The sequence below is a fragment of the Chelmon rostratus genome, chromosome 9 (assembly GCF_017976325.1).
Source record: "Chelmon rostratus isolate fCheRos1 chromosome 9, fCheRos1.pri, whole genome shotgun sequence".
NCBI classification, from domain to species: domain Eukaryota; kingdom Metazoa; phylum Chordata; class Actinopteri; order Chaetodontiformes; family Chaetodontidae; genus Chelmon; species Chelmon rostratus.
Window position 1 is genome coordinate 18656742 of NC_055666.1, and position 20189 is coordinate 18676930.

The following is a 20189-nucleotide window of genomic DNA, read 5'->3' on the forward strand; positions in this document are numbered from 1 at the left end:
GACTCAGATCTATGGATCCAAAGTGAGCTGAATATTTCCTACAAAAAACTATATTTGAGATTTTCAAACCAATAATTTTACCATTATGATGCTTAGTTTTCCTCACATTTACTAGTTCTACTGAGGGTTGTTGGACCAGATCTGCAGGCTCCTTGTAATAGGGCGGAGTATAAAATGTCGTAATAGGGTGGAGTTCAGCGTTTCTTTGTCATATTATGTGTGCATAGTTTAAAACATACAAAATTTATGGCCCTACCAAAATGATTTTCTTCTCAAGTGGGGATGTAGAAGCTTGTAGCATTGATGTTGCTCTATGGCTAAATGCGATAAGACGACTTGTTGTACTTCTAGTGCCTGCCTACAGTTCTCACAATTCACAGCAAGAAATGCAACATTTCCTGTTTATTGTGTGATAAACAAACGAAAAAAAAATAAGTTGATTTATTTTATAGCCATGCAGGGTGGTGGTTTTCTTGTGGCTTTTGTTCACAGAAAGAATATAATCTGTTTAACAAAATAAAACAAATGACTTCAGGGGCCGTGGAACAAATAGTGCGAGCGATGGGATCAGGCTGAGTCTGATAAGTTTTTTCCTGTGGTTACTCCCAGTGTCACGGACGCTAACTTCAAACAGCGCGAATGATTTAAGTCATACCTTCCTTCGAGACAGAACTGCCAGCGCCACCGACGGTAAAGAATAGTGTGAGGAAGAAACGTCTATACAGCTGGCGTAGATACAAAAGCAGGAAAGCATGAACCTCATCTCACACCTTCCCTTCTTTCATCTACTTCCCCTAATAAGCTGGTATTTTGATTCCTGGATTCCTGGCAAGCTGCCCTGTTTGCAATTCAAAGAGTTTTCAACAAGAGCATCTGTTTGGGTATTATCATAAACCTGCATGCACCCCCACCCTTCACCTCACACCTCCCCCTTTCCTCCCTCCCTTTGCTACCTCTCTCCTTCTCTTTCCTCAGTGCATGTGCACGTGCATGTTTGTGGAAAAGGGGTGGAGAGGGTGGGTGATGGTGGGGGGAGGAGGGGGGCGGGGGTCTTTTCCGTGACCCACAGAGTCAGTGATACATAAGCCACATGACCAACTAGACTCATACACACATAGAGACACACACGCCGACAGACAGACCTTCAAGCGGACTTCCAGCACGTTCACAGCTCCACTGAACTTGGCTCATGCTGTCGTTTCTCTGACAGAAGAAAAGAAGAGACGCGCACGCACACTCACTCTCTCACACACACACACACACCTCCGTGGGAGAGCTCAGATAAAGACGTGCCTTCAGTCTTGGAGTGGCGCTGTCACACACTGATATACAAATACGCATTTAGGCAAATACACAGGCACAGTCAGGGAGCCACCACACACACTCACACACATTCCCACAAATTGACACACTCACTTCTCACACAGACACACACACACACAGGGGAGCAAACAGTCTCTCTCTCTCTTTCTTGCTCGCTCAGCTGCTCTCTCTCTCTCTCTCCCCTTCTCCCTCTCTCACTCCCTCCCTTCCACACACACACATACACACACACACGCACACAGACACAGACACACACACACACACACACACTCACACACACACACACACACACATACACACACACACACACACCACTACAGTATATCAGCGAGTGACTAGCGGAGAGCCAGAGGGGAGTGCAGAAATGAATGTGAAGATCCTGACGCTGGTGATTGTGCTCTTGGTGTCTCTGCTGTGTTCTGCCAGTGCTGGTGAGTACAGGAGCGGCCAGCCTCGTCGCCGGTCGTCTCCCTCTGCTTTCTATTTCTCTCTCTGTTTGCCTTTGGCTCGTGCAGGCAGCTGTAGTTGATCAGTTACCCAGCATGGTTAGCCTTGTGTGGGCTCTAAAAGGCAGGAATATCAGCACCTGGCTGTATACAGTACTGCACTGCAGTGGTTATACAGTCTGCTATTGTACTGCCATGGCTTTTATGGTAAACTTGAATGTGGTTTTCTAGCTTAGATTGATTATTTTCCTCCCTGCCTCACCTTGATGTTAGCTTGTACGACTTGGAGATAAAATATTAAGAGGTTTTTGTTGATGGAGCTTCATGTGTGGAGCTATTCCTGACTGATAGACATGCTGGATGTATGGGTGACTGTTGTGGCTGTTATGAAATGTAAGATATGCATGGCACATGTTCTGTAAGGTGGAGTGCATCAGATTAATTTATGGCTTGATGTATTCCATCTGACCCAGGAGCTATATGATTATTACATGACTGTGATTGTGCAGCGGGGCAACACAGCACCTATATATGCGTGCATGCCTCCTGTGGTGATGATAATGAGGACTGTAATTGTTGTACGCATCGATGAGGGGAACACAGATCCCAGATGCATGGATCGTCTCCTGAGGGGATCGGTCTTGATGCCTTGTCACAGTAAATTTCCGTAAAGTGCTGCTGCGTCTCTGGAGCCATTGTTGGACTAGATATCAATTCCAGTGTGGATCTAAAATGTGTAATATTTGGAACAAAAACACTGACTTGGGACAATTATACAGGGGCAGGGCATTTTCGCTCTGATCGCTCAAGGGAGTAAATGGATTGTGAGAAATGTGGTTGGGGGGTTAGTTTGGAGACCGATGGGCAGTCTGCAGATGTGATGCAGGTAACATTGTGGTGTGAAAAAACAACAGTTAGGCCTGTGTAAATGTCTGGACCACTCTTGGGATTATCACCTACCTACCAACTACTGTGGCTTGGAAGACACACAGACAGAAGCTGTGTTTATATTTAATACATGTGGAAGATGTTGTGTACACTATATAAGATATAGAGGCTATTACATGAAGCACAGACTACGATTATAACGTGCTTTACACAGTACATTTTGGGAGATAATAGGCCTAAGAATATACACAGTAAGATACTCTATAGGCTTTAATTTGCTAGGCGCTGTATAGACTGTGGTTGTAAGATGCTGTGTAGACTTAATGCTCACAAGCTGTTGTCCACTCTGTGTATCGATCTATGGCCACAGCACTCACGGTTCCCATGCTTCCCAGCACATTCGTTACAGCGACATGCTATTTTTGTCTGAGGCTCTCAGCACATGAGTAAATGGGAAGCAATTATCTAGCATCATGGTCAGTGTCGTTTTTCACGCCCTGCGTGTGGCTAAGCATGTTCCACGCCTGAGAGCCCACCATGCTACAACAGCGACAGGGAAAAACAAGGCTGCTGTGCCTCGGGCTTTCATGAGAGCTTATCCTTCTCAACGTTGTTCGAGTCATGCCGCTTATGTGCCTCTCTGTCCCCTGGCTGCTACTGTAGTATCAGAGCTCCATTGACAGAGAAGAAGAGAGAGAAAGGGAGCGAAAGAGAGGAGGAGATGCAAGTGTGTTGCGGCGTTGATGGGTGTGGGGAGGGATGCTAGCTGGAGTGTGTCTGCGTAGCACAAGCCTCTGCTACAGTATGCGCTGTCGCGGGAAGGTGTCGGAAGAGGCTCTGCATGTAGGCAGTGGGTGTGAAGCCTTTCATCTTGAGACAAACGCTTTTCCAGTTCAGTGGGCTTTCTCTCTCTCAGGCATCTGTGTGTGTACATGTGTGTCTGAGAAAGAGGAGAGAGATACACAGAGAGTGAGACAGAGACAGCATGTGTGCGTGCACTTGCAGGAAGCGTTGAATATAGAACTGAAGCTGACTGCTTTACAGCAGGGTGTGGAAGTGTGCAGGAGTCTTGATTGCATTTTATGAACGTATCTGAATATCAGCAAGAACTCCTAGTGCAACAGGCAATTCACCTCAACAACCTACTGCTGCTTACAATATTTATTCAGTACACTAAAAGAGCTGCTGTGGCTTTCTCTATGTAATATTAGCATCCTTTAGCAGCACACTTCAATTACCCATCCTTGAAAAGCACTCTGGCTCAAGAGTGGGCTCCAGCTTTAGACATGTGGTATCCATAATTCATCCCGAGTCCAATCACGCTTCCTCACTGTAACTCTAAAGACTGGTATATAAAGAGTCCTTATTCTCAAAACATTCTCTTGTCTCTCACAGCCTCTTAGAGGATATCAAAGCTTAATTTTGCCCCGCCATGGAAACACCCTGCCAGTCCTCACCTAGGGACGCACAGGATAAAAACAATAGCAACTGGCTCAGACACGCACACAAACCTACCCACATACACACAGAGGGTGCAATTGTGAGGCCTGTGTTGAACAGGTGAGCCAGTTGTGTGTGTGAGTGGGACACGAGGCCCAGATCAGAGCCATTATCTGGTAGAGAAATCGTCTGCTTGGGAAGGGGGTGATTTTATGAGAGCTGTCAGCAGTGCTATTATTCCATATTAAACTTTGATGTATTGTTGGGGCTGGTTGCTCTGTGGCACCATCAGGCATGCATACTGTACTGTGGCCCACCTCGTTCAGATGCTCAACCAAGTGTTACGGGTCAAAGCACAGCCAAAGAGAGGAGGGCTTCCGTACATGCAGCCACTCATTAAGGGACCTAGAGGCATAAAATGTTGCCTAGCCAGGTCTGATTATTTTGTTAACAACATCTATAGACCTAAATCAACCGTAACCAGGAAGCTTTAAATCATAATCCCAGGTTTTCTAATGTGTAAAAGGTGTTTGTGCCTGTGGACGTGATTATGGTGGCCGTGGAGAGAACAAAAGCAGCTAAACTTTTCCAGATGTCCAGGCATAACATACTAACGGTGGGCAAACATTTGTGTGAAAGGGGGAGCAGTGGAAAGGTTATTACGGGATTATGGGGAATCGCAGGGCTTTTTCCCTCTTTTTTTTCTTTTCTTGTTGAAGCACAGGAGCTTGTGAGCACCAGCTGGGTTTATGTCACACACACACCACAAAACACACACACACACACACACACACACACACACGCACGCACACACAGGGTCAGATGAAATCCGTTTCACGAAGAACCTGGATTTCCTCCTCATGCAGCATTACGAGGAAATAGAGCCAGCAGCCTGCAGCATCAGTGTAGTCTATCTACTGCAGACAACACACACACACACACACACACACACACACACACACACACCTATTGTCTGGGATGTGAGTAAAGAGTGATTTGTTATCCTCTTGTTGACTTGTCTCTTTAGCCTCTGTGATCTTAAACAGTAGCATTAGAACAATGTTGTTATGATCCAGACAGTACATGCATGGGTGTTCGACAGTATATAATGTGAGATAATATAAATGTGTCAGCTTGCCATACCATTTATACTGTGGTAGCTTCCCTTTGTTATTTCTGGATGTACTATCCCATATTCAGCTAAGTGGGAATTACGTCGGAAATTTAAGAAGAAATAAAGAAGTCTCAACAAACAGCTGTAACTAGCAGAATATCTAAATAATGACACTTATACAATCAGTTTAGCTCATTTACAAGGAACGAAAGGCCACAAATATGACACACTGCAAAAGCAGCAAATTAAGGCTGTTTAAATGGTGTGACTATGAGATTAGCAGTGCTGGTATACCAGGTCAGAATAATGGGAGGTTTTCTAGTTCTTGCCATTCAGCTGCCATTAGACAATTGTGGTGAGTGCTGCAAATCAACATCCATGAATCCTTTATGGGAAACCGATTTTTACATCAATATCATAAAGTACTTTGATTTGTCAGGTTTTCAAATTGTTGAATTATCCCAAAACATTCCTTCCTGTACAGTTATTTTATGTACTAACAATTTCTAAATCAAAATACTTAATTTTCATGATATAAAGCTACATATACTGTGACAGATGATTATATCGCCCAGTCCGTAGGGTTCATAATATGCAACACAGTTTTAGCTATGGGTTTCAGTGAGGAGACTTCTATGAAAAAAGGTGTTTTGTGATAAACCCCTTTGCATCTGTATAACATCGCCCAACATGAGCTTGGCGAATGGCACTCATTCGCTGAGGAAGAGATTTAGTAAAAAATCATAACTCATTTGGTAGGGATATAAGGCTAACCTTTGGGCTAACACTCCCTGGAGAGCTCAGCTGTTGAAGACTTTGGCATATGTGTCTGCTGGGCTGCTGTAATGTAATTCAGAACTCTTTGAATGAATAAATCTACTCACTTAGATCTTCCCTCGAGAGCAAATCCAGTGAAGGGAAAAAAGCAAAGGGGGAGTTAAAGTTGGGCCAAGGGACAGAAAAACAAAGGGGCGGACAGGAAGAGAGGCTATCTGGGAGCTGAGAGGTTGTGTAAGCTTTCCATGGTGTAGGAAGTCACAGCTACATCCAAAAGCTCCCAGCTGGTGATCTAGTCCACCATAACAAATTTCACATGTGGAAAGATGACACTTCTTGGCAGTAAAAAATACGTCTGTCCAGCTAAATGTGCTAAGTTAGTTGTAAATTAAATTCTGACTCCATTCTGATTACTTATTTGTTGCAGTCCAGACCCCCCCTTTGAGTTTTGGGGGCAACGCGTGGAGGTTTGGGCAAGGGGCGGTGGGGGTGTGGAAACGGGGTCACGTGTTAACCAGACCTCATGTGATCACCAGACCCTATCCTCAGGCCCAGGGCGCTCCTTACAAGTTAATTAGAGCCAGATATTTTCAAAAACCACTCTCTTTTCCACCAGTGTCCAATATTAAAGTGATTTATGACTCTCTTTTTGAACATTAAGTGTTACATTTATAGCGGTAGTCCAGGCAGATCAGATTCCTGATCAAGATCTGAGTGGACATTTTTATTAACGGGCTGCCAGACCGCAGAATAAATATTGTGGTCTTTAGGAATGCAGGTGCTTTAATTACTTTCATGCTCAATTTGTAGGAACCCAGAATGGAAAAATATGACTGCTGTATATTGCTTGAGAGATGTGATTTGTGGTAGAAATTCTTACTTCAGCAGCTGAAAGGGTACGTAGGAGTAGAAGTTAAGTGCTTTGGAGAATCAAATAAATATGGTTTAGGGTATTGTCACCATTAACATCAAACCTCTATAGGCGCCATCATGGATCAGTGAGATTTCGTATAATGTATAGTTAAAAGTGCTGCACAGCTGGCTGTTGTTAGGCTGTTCTTAGTCAGACAAGGGATTTCACTGCTGTGAAGATGCAGTGTGGATTGGGGCTATGAAAGTGGGGATTCAGTAGATTTTGGGTTCATTTAGTGACACCCCCACTGGGATCTGCCTAAATTCCAGCCTTAGGCAAAAGGATGTGCGTGTCACTTTTTTCCCAGAGAATTGTAGGATGTTGTGGTGCACCTCATGTGGTTTCAAACTGTCATGCACCGTATGATCTTGCCTTAAATGAAATGCTTGAAAATGGAAATTATAACTTTGCTTCCATCTTCCCCAGAAGTGGGTCCCTTCTGTGAAAACACAGGAATCATTCATTTATGAAATCATGCATTATTCATCACAATACCTCTGTCTTTGATCACAAATGTTTTCCCTGGGAGACTATTTCACACATACAGGTCTACACTTAAACATCGGTCAGAATCAAATGATCTGCCACTGACTAATAGCGTGGATCTCCCCACAGACGGTTTTCTGGATCAGGACAGGGCCCCTCGCTGTGTCCCTGTGTCTCAAACACTGTTCAAGAGAAGAAGCCCTGCACTCAGGGCCCCTGAACATGAATAGATGTTTGTAAAAATAGAAGGGCAAAACAATATATGGATTTTATAAACATGCATCCACATCAGGCAAATGGATCATCCCAACACCTGATGAAAACCTCGTAAACACAGAGGGCCAATGAACTCTAAACTTTAGCTCACCTGCAGCACATATCAGCTGAACAGTAAAAATCCTCATGAATTTTATTTCTTCACTAAATATCAGTGACAGAGTTGCTTACTATGTTTCATTACATAACCTTCAGCCAAAGGTGCTTCTTTCCTGCACACCACATGCTCAGTATATTAATAACAGAACTGTTTTAGCAGACCCTTTTCCATCATTTAAATGTGCCGAAGAGCAAGAATTACTTTGCATTAAAGCAAATCACACTTCATACATAATAAAAAAATATACCCTAGCCAAATTCAATATGATTATTATAGGCATTTAATGTCCATGCTACAGTATTGTTGTTTGTGCTACAAAGCATGTAACCTTTCTAGCATTAGTTTTACCTTCCTTACTTACAGACTAGAGATGGGCCATAATTCAACTACTACTTTTGGAGGAATCATGATGTGGTCATTTTGTGTTATATGTTTTGACAATGTCATTGTACAAGAAGAAAATTAGTCGCTGAGGTTTTGTGCTTTAGGCGTCAGACCCATTGTTTTGTATTCTTTAGTGTGGTTGAGACGTAACACATTCTGATGCAATCTTGCTGCTATTTTCCTTTAATAGTACTGTATGTGCTATGGGAAGAAGTGATGGTCCCCTCAGGCTTTAAAAGCTGCAGTGAACCCTGTGCAGTGATGTTTCTCTCCCTCTTTCTGTCTCTCTCTTTCTCCCACATCTCAAATGGGAGAAGGCACGCAGGTTCACAGCATGGGGGGGAGTGATGACACAGGAGAGGGAGGGGCTGTGTTTCACATCTGATTAGCGTGCCCATGGAAACGGATGGTTGGAGGATCCCTTTGCCCTTGACATGCAATCTCTGGAGATTAGGGCAACGGTTGGTAGCCTTACCTACCTACTGTACCTGCCATGCGCAAAGATTTAGCCCACTGCTGTCAACGGAAACAGCAACACCAGCATTTCTCCTTCTCCTGCCCCTGCTCTCAGCCGTTTTGACACTCCTTGAGCAAAGTTGTCAAAAAAAAATCTCCCCTTAGAGTTATTTTATGTTTGCTTCTCCGACTGCTCGTAGTCACTTGGCCCCAACCTGTTGTAACCTTGTAGCCACAAATTCACCCCTTCAATTGGAGTGGGATTGTGAATAAACCAACAGGCAGTCAAGTGTTGAGGGTAGTCAGTGGCTTCATTAGCTGGCTCAATGCTGCTGCTGCCGGCCCTTTGAACTCTCTGTGCTCTGATCATAGCAAGAGTACGCAGTCTCACACCTCATCATTTCATACACTCTCTAATTCAGGAGCATATATCGCACCACACTTCACAGGCGGCTGGCTGACTCAAAGGGAAATCTGCAGAAAGCCAGAAACTAGCGGGTTGCACAGTTTGTTTTTAATTTGTTCTGAACCTTCAGTGAAATTGGGGATTGCATTCAGAGCAGGGTGGACAAGGGGTTAAGTTTAAAAGCTGCAGTAATGGGAGCAACTTTTCATGCACTTTGGTTTCCTCACTGGAGTTTGCATGGACAAAGCCAGCCTTCAGTTCAGCCACAAGCCTAGCATTATCACAGTACAACAATGCTGCATATCAAATAGTCCCCGACAGAAATAAAAGAAAGTGCTCACAACCAAAACAAACCCCCCCTGAGAGGAACACTCTGAGGCCAAGTGCAGTGGTCCACAGAGGAGGTTAAAAACATCACAGACACAGTGAGAGGGCTGATCGTGGATTCAAGACTGTGTGCAGTGAAATTTGTAAATTGAGAACCTGGTCGATTTCAGCTGACAATGTCATTCTTTTTGCTCTAAACTGAGCGCCTTTCATGGTGGCTGCCATGGTAACATGGTCTGAAAGTCGGCAGGCAATTGGTACCAGTTTCTGCCAAGGCCCAGACTTACTGGTAGGCATGCGATAAGCAGCATTTCCGACACTAAATGTTGGATTGTGAAAGCTGAGAAAGAAGGGGCTGCCTCCTTAGTCAGGCACATTTCCATATGTGCAGGATGAATGTGTGGGGAGGCTTTTAGGCAGCTAGCAAATCACCAATATGATGCTGTAGCAGTGCTGGGGTTTAGTCTAGGGTAAAATATTGTTTGGCATGCATCTGGCACAATTAAGACATCTCATCCTTGGCTAAATAATCCTGATCCTCTAATGTGCTTATGCAGTGGGAAGCATCTCTGCCCATGACATGTCTCTGTTTGGCTGTGTGGGTTAGTATGTCTGTGGTAATGGCATGCTATAGAGGGATTCATTAGCTAAAGCTACTTTTAGTGAATGAAGGAGGAAGGCACATGATGGAGACAGCAGGACTGCTCCTCCGACGTCATGGTAATAACCATGGCTACACACACCAGGGTATTTATTCTTCCTCTCTCCAACTAACACAAATATTGTTCTATTACCCATAAGGATTACACACACATATAATACGCTAAAATGACCTCACATGTAGACACAGACTCTTTACATTTCTATGCATGTCTATCACATTCTGTAATGGTAGTCTTTGGGGTCCGGGGGTGTTTTTTGTTGTTTTTTCATTGGAATATGTTGTTAAGGAAGGCTTTAGTATTAATCATGTTATTGAATGTGAATATGACATGTAATTGTGAAAAGAGGGAAAGCTTTAAGTGGGTCTCAGATTTAGTCCATTCATAGTGCTCATAGAACAGATCTGCCTGACTACATCTGGAGGGAGCCTGGATCCCACTGTGTTTGGATCTTAGGTAGGTGTAAACTCAAGCCATACAACATGGCATCTGTACACAAGATGTCACAGATACAGATATTTGTTTTTATCCAATATAAAATATAGGTTGTTGTTCCAATTTAAAGAGTGAACGAGCAAGAAGGCAGAAAGATCTGCTTACTGATTAAATATCATTTCTGTGCCATGAAAGCAGAAAAAGATGTGTTATGCAACAGAACTGCAAGAAAAATGAAAACAATATGGGCGGGAACAGGATGATATACAGTAAGAAATAACTGTAACTATTCCGGATAATGTACATATCTGGACACAGATCCCATTTTAATTTTAGGTATAAATGGGGTGTAAGCGTCTAGACCTCTCATTTCAGTACCAACCTGTTCCCATTCTCCCAGCTGTTGTTGACACATCAGGATGCATCTGTACGCACAGCAGTGGGCAAGATTTTATGGTGCAGAGGTGTCAGAGAAGTGATGTAGGGACAGGAAAGAAACAGAGGAGAGATTAAATGTTTTTGAGACACTCAGCCAACCGAGAAAATGGATCAATGAAATTGCGTGCAATTGATTCATAATCAGTGTGACTGTGAGTGATGAGCAAGACGAGTAAACAAACAGATAAGATTCAAGAGGACAGCAAATCAATTTGCAGTGACACAGAGAAAATTAAACACAGCGAGGATTAAATTTTGGTGGCCACGCTTGACTGTGCATGTTTACATTTGATGCAACAGTTTCTAAAACACAGACACAACCCTGTGCTAACTTGTTGCTGTAGTTAGACTCACAGGCCGGTATAGTTAAATCTCTTATGTCCTAGTGGCAGAAAAAACATTATGTTGTGGCGGCATTCACAAGTGCAAACATTTGTTATGTGGTCATTTTGGCAAGCAATACACACAAATCAGCTTTACAACTATTAATAAGCAGCTCTGGCCCATTTGCCATGCTGTCTGTGTTCCTGCATTGACAGACACCTCTGTGATATACAGTTTGCTCTTGCCAGCCATGAGGGCAGTTGATGAACTTGGCATTAAACCAGAGGACAGCCATTTCTCTTCTCTGACTGGATGGACATGAGCTGGAAGATGTATATCTCTCCAGGCTCCACTGATGGACATTTGCAGAATCAACAGGGATAAGCTGTCAGTATTCCACTTTCCGCTGGGCCATACTAAGACGGAGAGCTGGCCATTTGAAAAAGACAACATAACAAATATCACCTCACGAGGTTGTGGTGAAACTGGGGCGGGGAATTAGGGAGCAGTCAGCCCACTATCCATCATTAGCCTGGAGAATGGCCAGTTTGTGACACTGTCAACTATTTTCTTCTCTGCCTGACCACTTCTACCTCCTACTCTTCTCCTTTTTAAGGAGGCACCGGCAACACAAGCAGCAGCAGGAGCAATAACCAAGCATTCCTGAAATTCCCCTTTTATTAAACTTTAATTAGGGAATTACCAGGTGGGGGAAGAAGTGTTGAGATTCTGGTAGGAAGAGGGCAACACCAGGGCTCCAAGGTCATCAGAACTCAAGATAAGACGCTTATTATTGTGAGACATATGTTATCCTGCCATTTTACTGTTTGAACATAAGCTGAACATAAACATGGGAATCTCTCATGGGAAAAGATCACATGGGATACCACAGAGGCTGAATCCAATTTCAGAGCAATAAGATAGCTGAGATAACTTTGTTTATGAAGATGAAATATGCATTATCCAATGACAAACCTGCATTGGAAACAATCAAAAGGTCTTATCCAGATGCAACAGATGCAGCCACATTCAATCTATACGAGTTCCACTACAGATGGATTGAGATGCAAAGCTTGCTGTTGCAGTATGTCATATCTGTCACACAGAGATACTTTCCCTACAGGCTGCAAGAGTTAATCTATACTGCCAGTGTTATCACTGAGGCCCGGCTTATTTTTAGCAGCTTTCATTACACTTTTCTATCCTGTAGCCAGATTGGATGGGTTGAGATTTGCCAGGAGAATCACGAGATGTTCTCCCTTCAAACCCCAGTGCAGAGCACTGGCTGACAGCTTGGCAGGAGACATCTAAATTGTCTCATTATGGACCTGGGTTATGACAGCCTGAGCCACCCGGAGAGGAACGGCAGATGAGTTGTGTGAGCCAAGGCACAATTACTTTACCATCTTGAATTGCGGTGTGTGTATCTGTGCGTACATAGTGACTGAGTTCAACTCTATACATGTGTTTGCACCTGTTTAACTCGCCCATCGCTCAAACATCACCCGCAGTTGGCCGTTGTGTAGCACTGTAGTTACGTCAGGTATCACTGTGAGACACTTAAGATGTCGGTGTGCTTTCACTGGAGTTCTTGAAGGGCTGAGCGAGAGTTCAGTGTCTGAAACCCCTATGCCCACACCCACACCTTTCCAGCGTTGGAACAGAGCAGGGGGTTTGCATCTGACAATTTACTTAACCGACAATCACACTTACTTTATGTAGCAATCCGCTGGGTGTGCAGAAATGAGACAGTAGGCAGAATTTTGCAGTCTCTCTCAAGCTCTTTATACCAGTTTTCACCCAGTTATTTCTGACTCTTTCTTTGTATACAATCGAGTGCAACACTGACAGAGATTCTGACTGAAAGTGTGCACTGTTGTCCTGTTTGAACAAGTATTGCATCACAACCCTCTCTATGATGTCAGGCTTTTCAGCCCACCTTCAACTATCTCTACTCAAAACAAGCTAAAACCACCTCTGCCTTCAGACGTCATTGGACGAAACACAGTTCAAACTAGTCCCTTTTGAGCATACTGACACTGTATATCGTGAAGACTGCAGCTTCTGCATGTCTGTGTGTTCTGCATCGAACGTGGTTTTTCTACTCAAACACAGATTGTTTTAACATTCAACCCCATGGATTTGAGAGAAATGAACTGACTGCCTCCAGAATGTGTCAACGTCCCTCATTCACTGTGTATCTGGAACAATAACAAAAGGATAATGTGCAGATTAGTGCTCCTAGGGGCAAAGATGGGCTTTAGATGCAGAAATATGCAATGCAGACTTTCCCTGCTGCAAATGAATTAGCCCACTGTTCACCCACAAATATAGTGTGTAATGTGCTTGCGGAAGAAGATTAGTGTGGAAATGAAACCTGAGACGTCTGGCATTTCAGGGATATACATCGAAAACATTCACCAAGCTGTCTAGCTCAGTGGTGCAATTCAGCATTCTTTAGACCTGAAAGGTAAAGACCCTTCTATTTTTCCTCTTTTTCAATGGAAAGTTGTTCTTTTAGAAAAGTCTTCAGTATGCCACAGCTGAAGGTCAACAATTAAGAAAGGCTGCATAGAGACTTTGCTTTCCTCCTAATGGCGTTTTAAATTTTGCTCTTGAAGAAAGCTGCCCTCCATTCAACAAATTGATGTTGGCTATTAGAGAAGCCTGAGTGTTTTGAACGCAGGCCTTAGAGACAGTTTTTAACCATTTGAATCAGACGACATCCTTGGGGGCACAGCTGTGTCTTGTTCCTATAACAGCCTGTGGTATCACCACTCTGCCACAACTAAATACAGTAACTAATGAAAAGAATCTTAAGGAAGCAGGGAACCTTGCATCATATTGGGTTTTGTAAGCTGCTCAACTGCTGTCCTTAAACTGTGTCCTCACCCAGGCCCTCATAAACTGAAGGAAGGTCATTCTCTTGGGAATTCTAAAAATGGTGCCATGGTCTCTGAGGAGAGGAGACAGGAATGTCATGACCCAATGTGAGCAATATCGATCAACCTTTTGACGGGGTATACCCAATGGGGATTTGTAGTTTCTTTTGAGGACAGGGGTTAGTTTGGCCCAGAAGAAGACATAGAAATGCAGAAGGGACCATAGAACATAATATTGATTTTAAAAAAGAGAAAGGTGCACTATTACATGCGGTTACTCGACCTGTGAAATCTGTTGTATAATATCTTCTTTGGCTCCGGCAGAAGCATTCTAAATTTTGAAACAAACAACACTGGTAATGTCATCAGGGTTATCTCAGCTTGGTCCTGAGACTTAATATATTTAACAATAAAGCCTACATTACAAACTACAAACTGAAAGATGCTATTAAGTTTCATTATGGGAAATGAAGGACCCAGTGTCTTTAAAGTTTGACGACTAAGCGTTCTATTGACTAATGCCAGAATGTCTTAGCCGCTATTGTTTCAGTTTTTACATTTATTTCTTTGGAGTCTTTCAACTTTACTGAACTCAACTACTAAATTCCCTTTAATCACATCTCCTTTTCAGTAACATACTGCATTTTTTATGAGAGTAATTAGGTTTATGTACATTTAATAGTTCATTAAAATTAAAAATGCATACAATGGCCCATTGCTGAGCTATTTAACCACTTTGATAGGCTCAAATAAAAAGCCCTGCTCTGCTCTTACTCAAATTCGATTGGACTAAACATCTGGCTGCAGTGCGAAAGATCACCCACGTTTAATATCCCATTACAAGTACAAATATTACTTCAAAACATCTCTGAGAGGAGGTCTTTCAGTTTGCGATAGGTTGAAAGGTCACAGAGACACTTGAGGTGGACCAACTATTTGGGAAAAGAGGGGCTTAAGGGGATCAGGCCACACTTATTGAGAGATGACTGAGAACATCTGGTATCGCTCTCAAACACACATGTACTCACACACAAGCAAAAAAATTCACACACATCCTCTGAGAGACACACTGCTATTAAACTCATCTCTTGTCTTGGATCAAACACTGCGACAGGATGCACCTCTACAAGGTCTGGTGCTATGCGGTGTTTGTAATCTTGAAGGAGAGTGACAAAGACATGAGACATGAGGGTTTGGGTTTCTCGCTTCAGCCAGGGCTAGGCCTATCTGCTGTGCTTTGGTTCCACCGCAGTGACTTGATGAACTATAATGCTGGGTGGGCTCAAAGAAGCCCACACACACACACTTATCTATACACGTCTCTTGTTTCCTCATCCATTTCCACTGTGATCACTCTTTGGATCTTGCTACACATTTTCCATAGGCACTGATGGACTTTGCTCATAATCAAAATGTGATACTCTGGGTGAGAGGAGGCTGTGAAATAGCATTTACTGGAGAGGTCATTTCTAGGGATGTAATTGGTCTCTCCTCTATGTGTGTTCTCCAGGTCCCATGGCCTCCACGGAGCATGGCAGAGAGCTGGAAGAGGCAGCTACGGTGAGAAAAATGGTCCAGCAAAACCCTGCAAGGGGCGGTCAGACCCACAGACCAGCCGGCTGGAAGAGGAGACGCCCACGGCCACGTCTTTCCCACAAGGGGCCCATGCCGTTCTAGAGCAAGGTGAGTTTCTAGCAGTCAGGGGTGAAAAGACGCTCATTAGGTTTTGTTTGGCAAAACGTACCATCAAACCCGTAATAAAACAGTCAGTGTCGCGCAGTAAAGGGCCTTAACTCTCCAAGAATTCTCGTGAAAAATTATGTGCCTGTCTTTGCTGTGTTTACCTATCAGAACAACTTTCGTCCAACTTCCTGTCAAGTCAGTGCTACATGTTTCTCAAGAGAGTATGTGCAAAAGCACTTCCAATATATTCAATCATAAATGCTGACTAGAGAGGAAACATAATTTCATAGCGGAATTTCTAAAAGGAATATGACGTTGAGCAAAATACTTTGTTGGCAGAATTAGTTTGGATGTTTTCGATGACGAATGGGAAACACAAACTCTAACGGGAACACTAAAAAACTCTGTTAATGTCCATCACAGCCAGACTCAATCCAACACAAGGATGTTATTGTTGGCACTGAAAAAAAGTGCATGTCTTAACAGATTACTGGACCTTGGCTTACCAGCTCGCATGCCTTCGTAGTATGACAGAGGCTGTTTTAAGGTTAAATCATTTATTTTCTCACATGGGAGACTTGTACTTAGGAACCCAACCTTTGAGTCAATTCAGCTAGCATACATCTTCTTCTCCACCTGATAAAGTCAATTAAAAACCTTTTTCCAAAGATAATACTTTGTAGAGTTGGGTTACCTAGTGGCACCACCTTTCTCATGAAGGAATTTTTAACTTACTATCAAGTAAAACCAGGCTCTGTGTGAAAACTCTTTCATCCAAAATCAGAAATAATATTTTACTTATCACCTTTTCACTGTTTGGTTTTCGATTCTGAACCAAAATAAACCCTCTGCGCTTCAATAAAAACAGATCAAGCTTCATTGAGAAACTAAAACACTACCACTAGTTAAACAACATGATCAGATTTACAGTGTATACAGATTAAAACTCTCTTTGCGCTTGCTAGTGTTGGCAATGGAATGCAACAGCGGTACAATTATGTCCACCAAAAACACGGGACCCATTCACATGTCTCTCCCAGACGCTTTGAAAGACAGGGTAACTCGACAAGACACAATATCCCAGCGGGAGGTGTCGACCATACAACACTGACCTGCAGAGGGCTGCCATAAATTAAAGCCATAGTGAGAGGAGGCTGCAGCCAGAGGGTGTCAAGGCATGGTTAATCAGTTTTAAGGAAAGGGGATCAAAGCTATAGAGGTTTGGAAGCTCTTTTCTCTAAAGCACCCGGAAAGGTTTTACAATCTATAGCGAATTATTGATCATATATTTTTTAAAGGGTAAGACTTCTTTTGAAGTCACCCGAGCTTTCAATATGGGACTCAGCACAAAGGTGAAAACAATGACTAAAGACCAAGTCAGGGCAATCTACACTTGAAGGACAACATGGGCCCTCGAATGTTCCTCGGTCTGCCAGTAAAATGTGAGAATCCTCTCGGCGAGTTGAGCGGTCAGAGCTTGTGCTCAGTGCCAGAATGCTGGCCACACAATACGGAGAGCTTCAGGAAGTTGTGAAGCTCTGTAAAAGTGAACGGCTCAGTGAGTCACAATGCTGTCTCTGCAAACACCACTTAAACCACAACACGCTGAAGATTTCCTTTTTTTGTTCACTTCCCACTCAGGTTCCTCTCATTCTTGCTAAGTTCATAGTTCATCTCATTCAAGGGTTTCTTCACATACCATGCCAAGTTACCCCAACCTGACCACAGTGGGAATCAGGCTGTGCAGTAGCAGCATTTTATTAATAATGCTACCAATCTTTACTGAGTAAATGATCCAAGGAATTAAAACAGTGAGCTTGCATTTTAGTCCCAGCTTGTTCTTTTTGCCTCAGCATAATGTATTCTGACTGGAGGAGTTAAGCCTCACAAGACCGTTATCTGGCATCAATCCATCCTACAGCCTTCTAGCAGCCTTGAAAGCCTCTGTTCTTCCTCACATGTCCTGCTTTCTTCTTCAGTTGATGATGGGAAAAACACTTCTGGATACAGCTGGAGATTCATTTTGTTTGATCAAAGCTAGAGTTCAATGGAGACATCCAGCTGAGGACTGGTGAGAGTGGCCGGCAGACAGACTGTATGTGGATATGTCATTACGAGCCTAGATTTAATTGCTGCGCTGTTAAAGAGAGATTAAGAACGATGATTGACTTGACAGTGTCCATTCACCAAATCCATGTTATTTAGCGACGTCTCCCCATTTCAGTGTCAGAAGCAGCTAATCTATTATTCCCTAAGACACCTGAGGCAAAGTTTGAGTTTTCATCATTACACATTCCAGATGTGAGAGACTCTGAGAAGAAAGATGGCGACCTGGGTCATCCTCTTTTAGCATCTGAAGAGACTCAGATCCAAATGTGCTATTACAACTCTTGGATCATAGCCATGCCAGTGACAGTCTAAAAGACGACAGGATATTACAGATTTAAAGCCGCAGGCAATTTATGAAACCCCCTTGAGACCCTGAGTGTGAGTAAGCTCAGTGAATGAGTCTTCCAAAGGGTTTTTTCATCAAAACAATGTAAAGCAGGTCTGCAACTCCTCCCATACACTCACTCTGTAACGTAGTCCGACTTCAAGGGGCTGCTGCACTGACATCATCCCGTAGACCCAAAAACACAAAGGATGACAACAAACAACAATACAACTCAATAGAGATTAGATATACCGTACATCAGTTCTCAGGGAATTACATGAACATAGAAATATGCCATCTTGAAACAAGAGCAGGCTCTTATCAGTGAACGTACCTTGTTGTCATGCCACAAAGCTTGCTGCTCATATGAAATCTTGGGAAATTATCACAGAACAGGAGAAGATAAAAGGAGAGGGAAGATAAAAGATTTCCACATTGTTAAGGAGTGCTACAGTGCCCCGAGCGTAGTATAATGCTGGACTTGTGTTCCACAGCGAACTCTTTCCCTGACGCACATTTCTATCAAAGACCATGAAATCTGGTTGGAACATGTCCGCGATAACCTTTTTTTTTTTTAACTGTTTCTTCTAGCTGTTCAAATGCAAGATAACATAGGGTATAACCCAGACAGCTCTAGTAGAAACTGCCAGAGGGGCAGTCTTATTGGAAAGGAAATTGAAAAGTCTGCAGGACTCATGAAATGGTTTTTGGGACCCAAAAAAACAACACACTGATGGCAGTTTTCCTGTTATTTTCCTGTTTTTCAGGCACTGCTTTGAGCGCCCTCCCCCAGGTTCTGATTTCTATGCTCTTCCTTTGCCTTGGGGGGCCTTGCAACGAAGGGCCTACGCTTGCCCAGCCTGAAGAGTGATGTCCATAGCACCTGCTGGTTCTTCAAGCAACTCTGTCCACAAAAAATCAGGACAAGCCGCTCACCCTCAGCTCTAGGAGGAATTGGGGGCAGGGAAGGGGGGTGGGGGGTATGGAGCCCGAGCTATCAGACTCTGTTTCTCTGTCTCTCTTTCTCTTTCTCTCACTCCCTCACTACTTATCTATCTCTGTCTTTTCCCAAGTGTTTTTTTTTTTTTCAATTTTCCTATCATTTGCTTAATAGAGCCCAAACATAGCAATCTCCCTGAGTGTCTCACACACTTTGCATGACATGTGGTGGAGAGGGAGCCCGGTCAAAACAATCTGAGTCTTAAAGCATCTGTCACTTGTCCACGGTGTGGTATTCCCATCTCTCAGATCCAAGGTTACTGCAGCTGCTGATTTCATTGCTGTGTAGCTATTTAACGGCTTTGCTAGCAGGAGAGGGTGTTGATAATGTGGAAGGGCAGTGTCAGCAAATATTAAGTTCACTTATGATACTCTGGAGGTCTGCTGTGAAAAGGAGTTCAATGTTTCATGTTTCAAATAGAAGAGCAACAGCATCACATTTGAATGACATTATAACCATCGCTTAATTATCATTATTAATGGTGCTTTGTACCTCCTAATGACAGTACGTCCACATGCAAAGTAAAGTTGGACTGAAAGAGAGCACATATTGTCAAAACAATCGATTTAAGTGACAGAATAATTCCCTCATTTAGGAGATTCTTTAATCCAAAGCTATTTTCTGAACTCATTAACACCTTGCGGGGGTTTACTGACACGCTCAAGGTTACTGTAACATGTCCCACCTTGGATGAGTCCTTTGACCCCAAATCCCAATCCCAATCCTGTTCCCAATCCCCAGCCTTCTCACCACACTGCTGCCCTGTGCAGCTGCTCTACACGACTGTTAACTGGCAGGGGCAGTCTGCTCCACCGACAGGCTGCCTTGCCTTTTAATGAAGTGCCAAATAATAACCTTCTCCACAATGCTGCCAGGAACGAAGGAATGAAGGGTTAGGGCGAAACACATTACCTCTTGTTTGAAGTCTTGATACACTGACACATTATGCATTTTAAATTTCTGCAAACAGAAATCCCATGTGAGACAATTTTAGC

At 43.3% G+C, this 20189-nt stretch overlaps 1 protein-coding gene across 1 annotated transcript; it reads left to right on the forward strand.

Moving 5' to 3' along the window:
* The first annotated feature begins 1541 nt into the window (after nt 1–1541).
* Nucleotides 1542–19148, forward strand: apln (apelin). The gene is made up of 3 exons (XM_041944839.1): nt 1542–1754; nt 15588–15760; nt 18962–19148. Exons 1-2 carry the CDS (start codon nt 1688–1690, stop codon nt 15752–15754), a joined length of 234 nt encoding a protein of 77 aa, XP_041800773.1. The 5' UTR covers nt 1542–1687; the 3' UTR covers nt 15755–15760; nt 18962–19148.
* Nucleotides 19149–20189: the final 1041 nt, after the last annotated feature.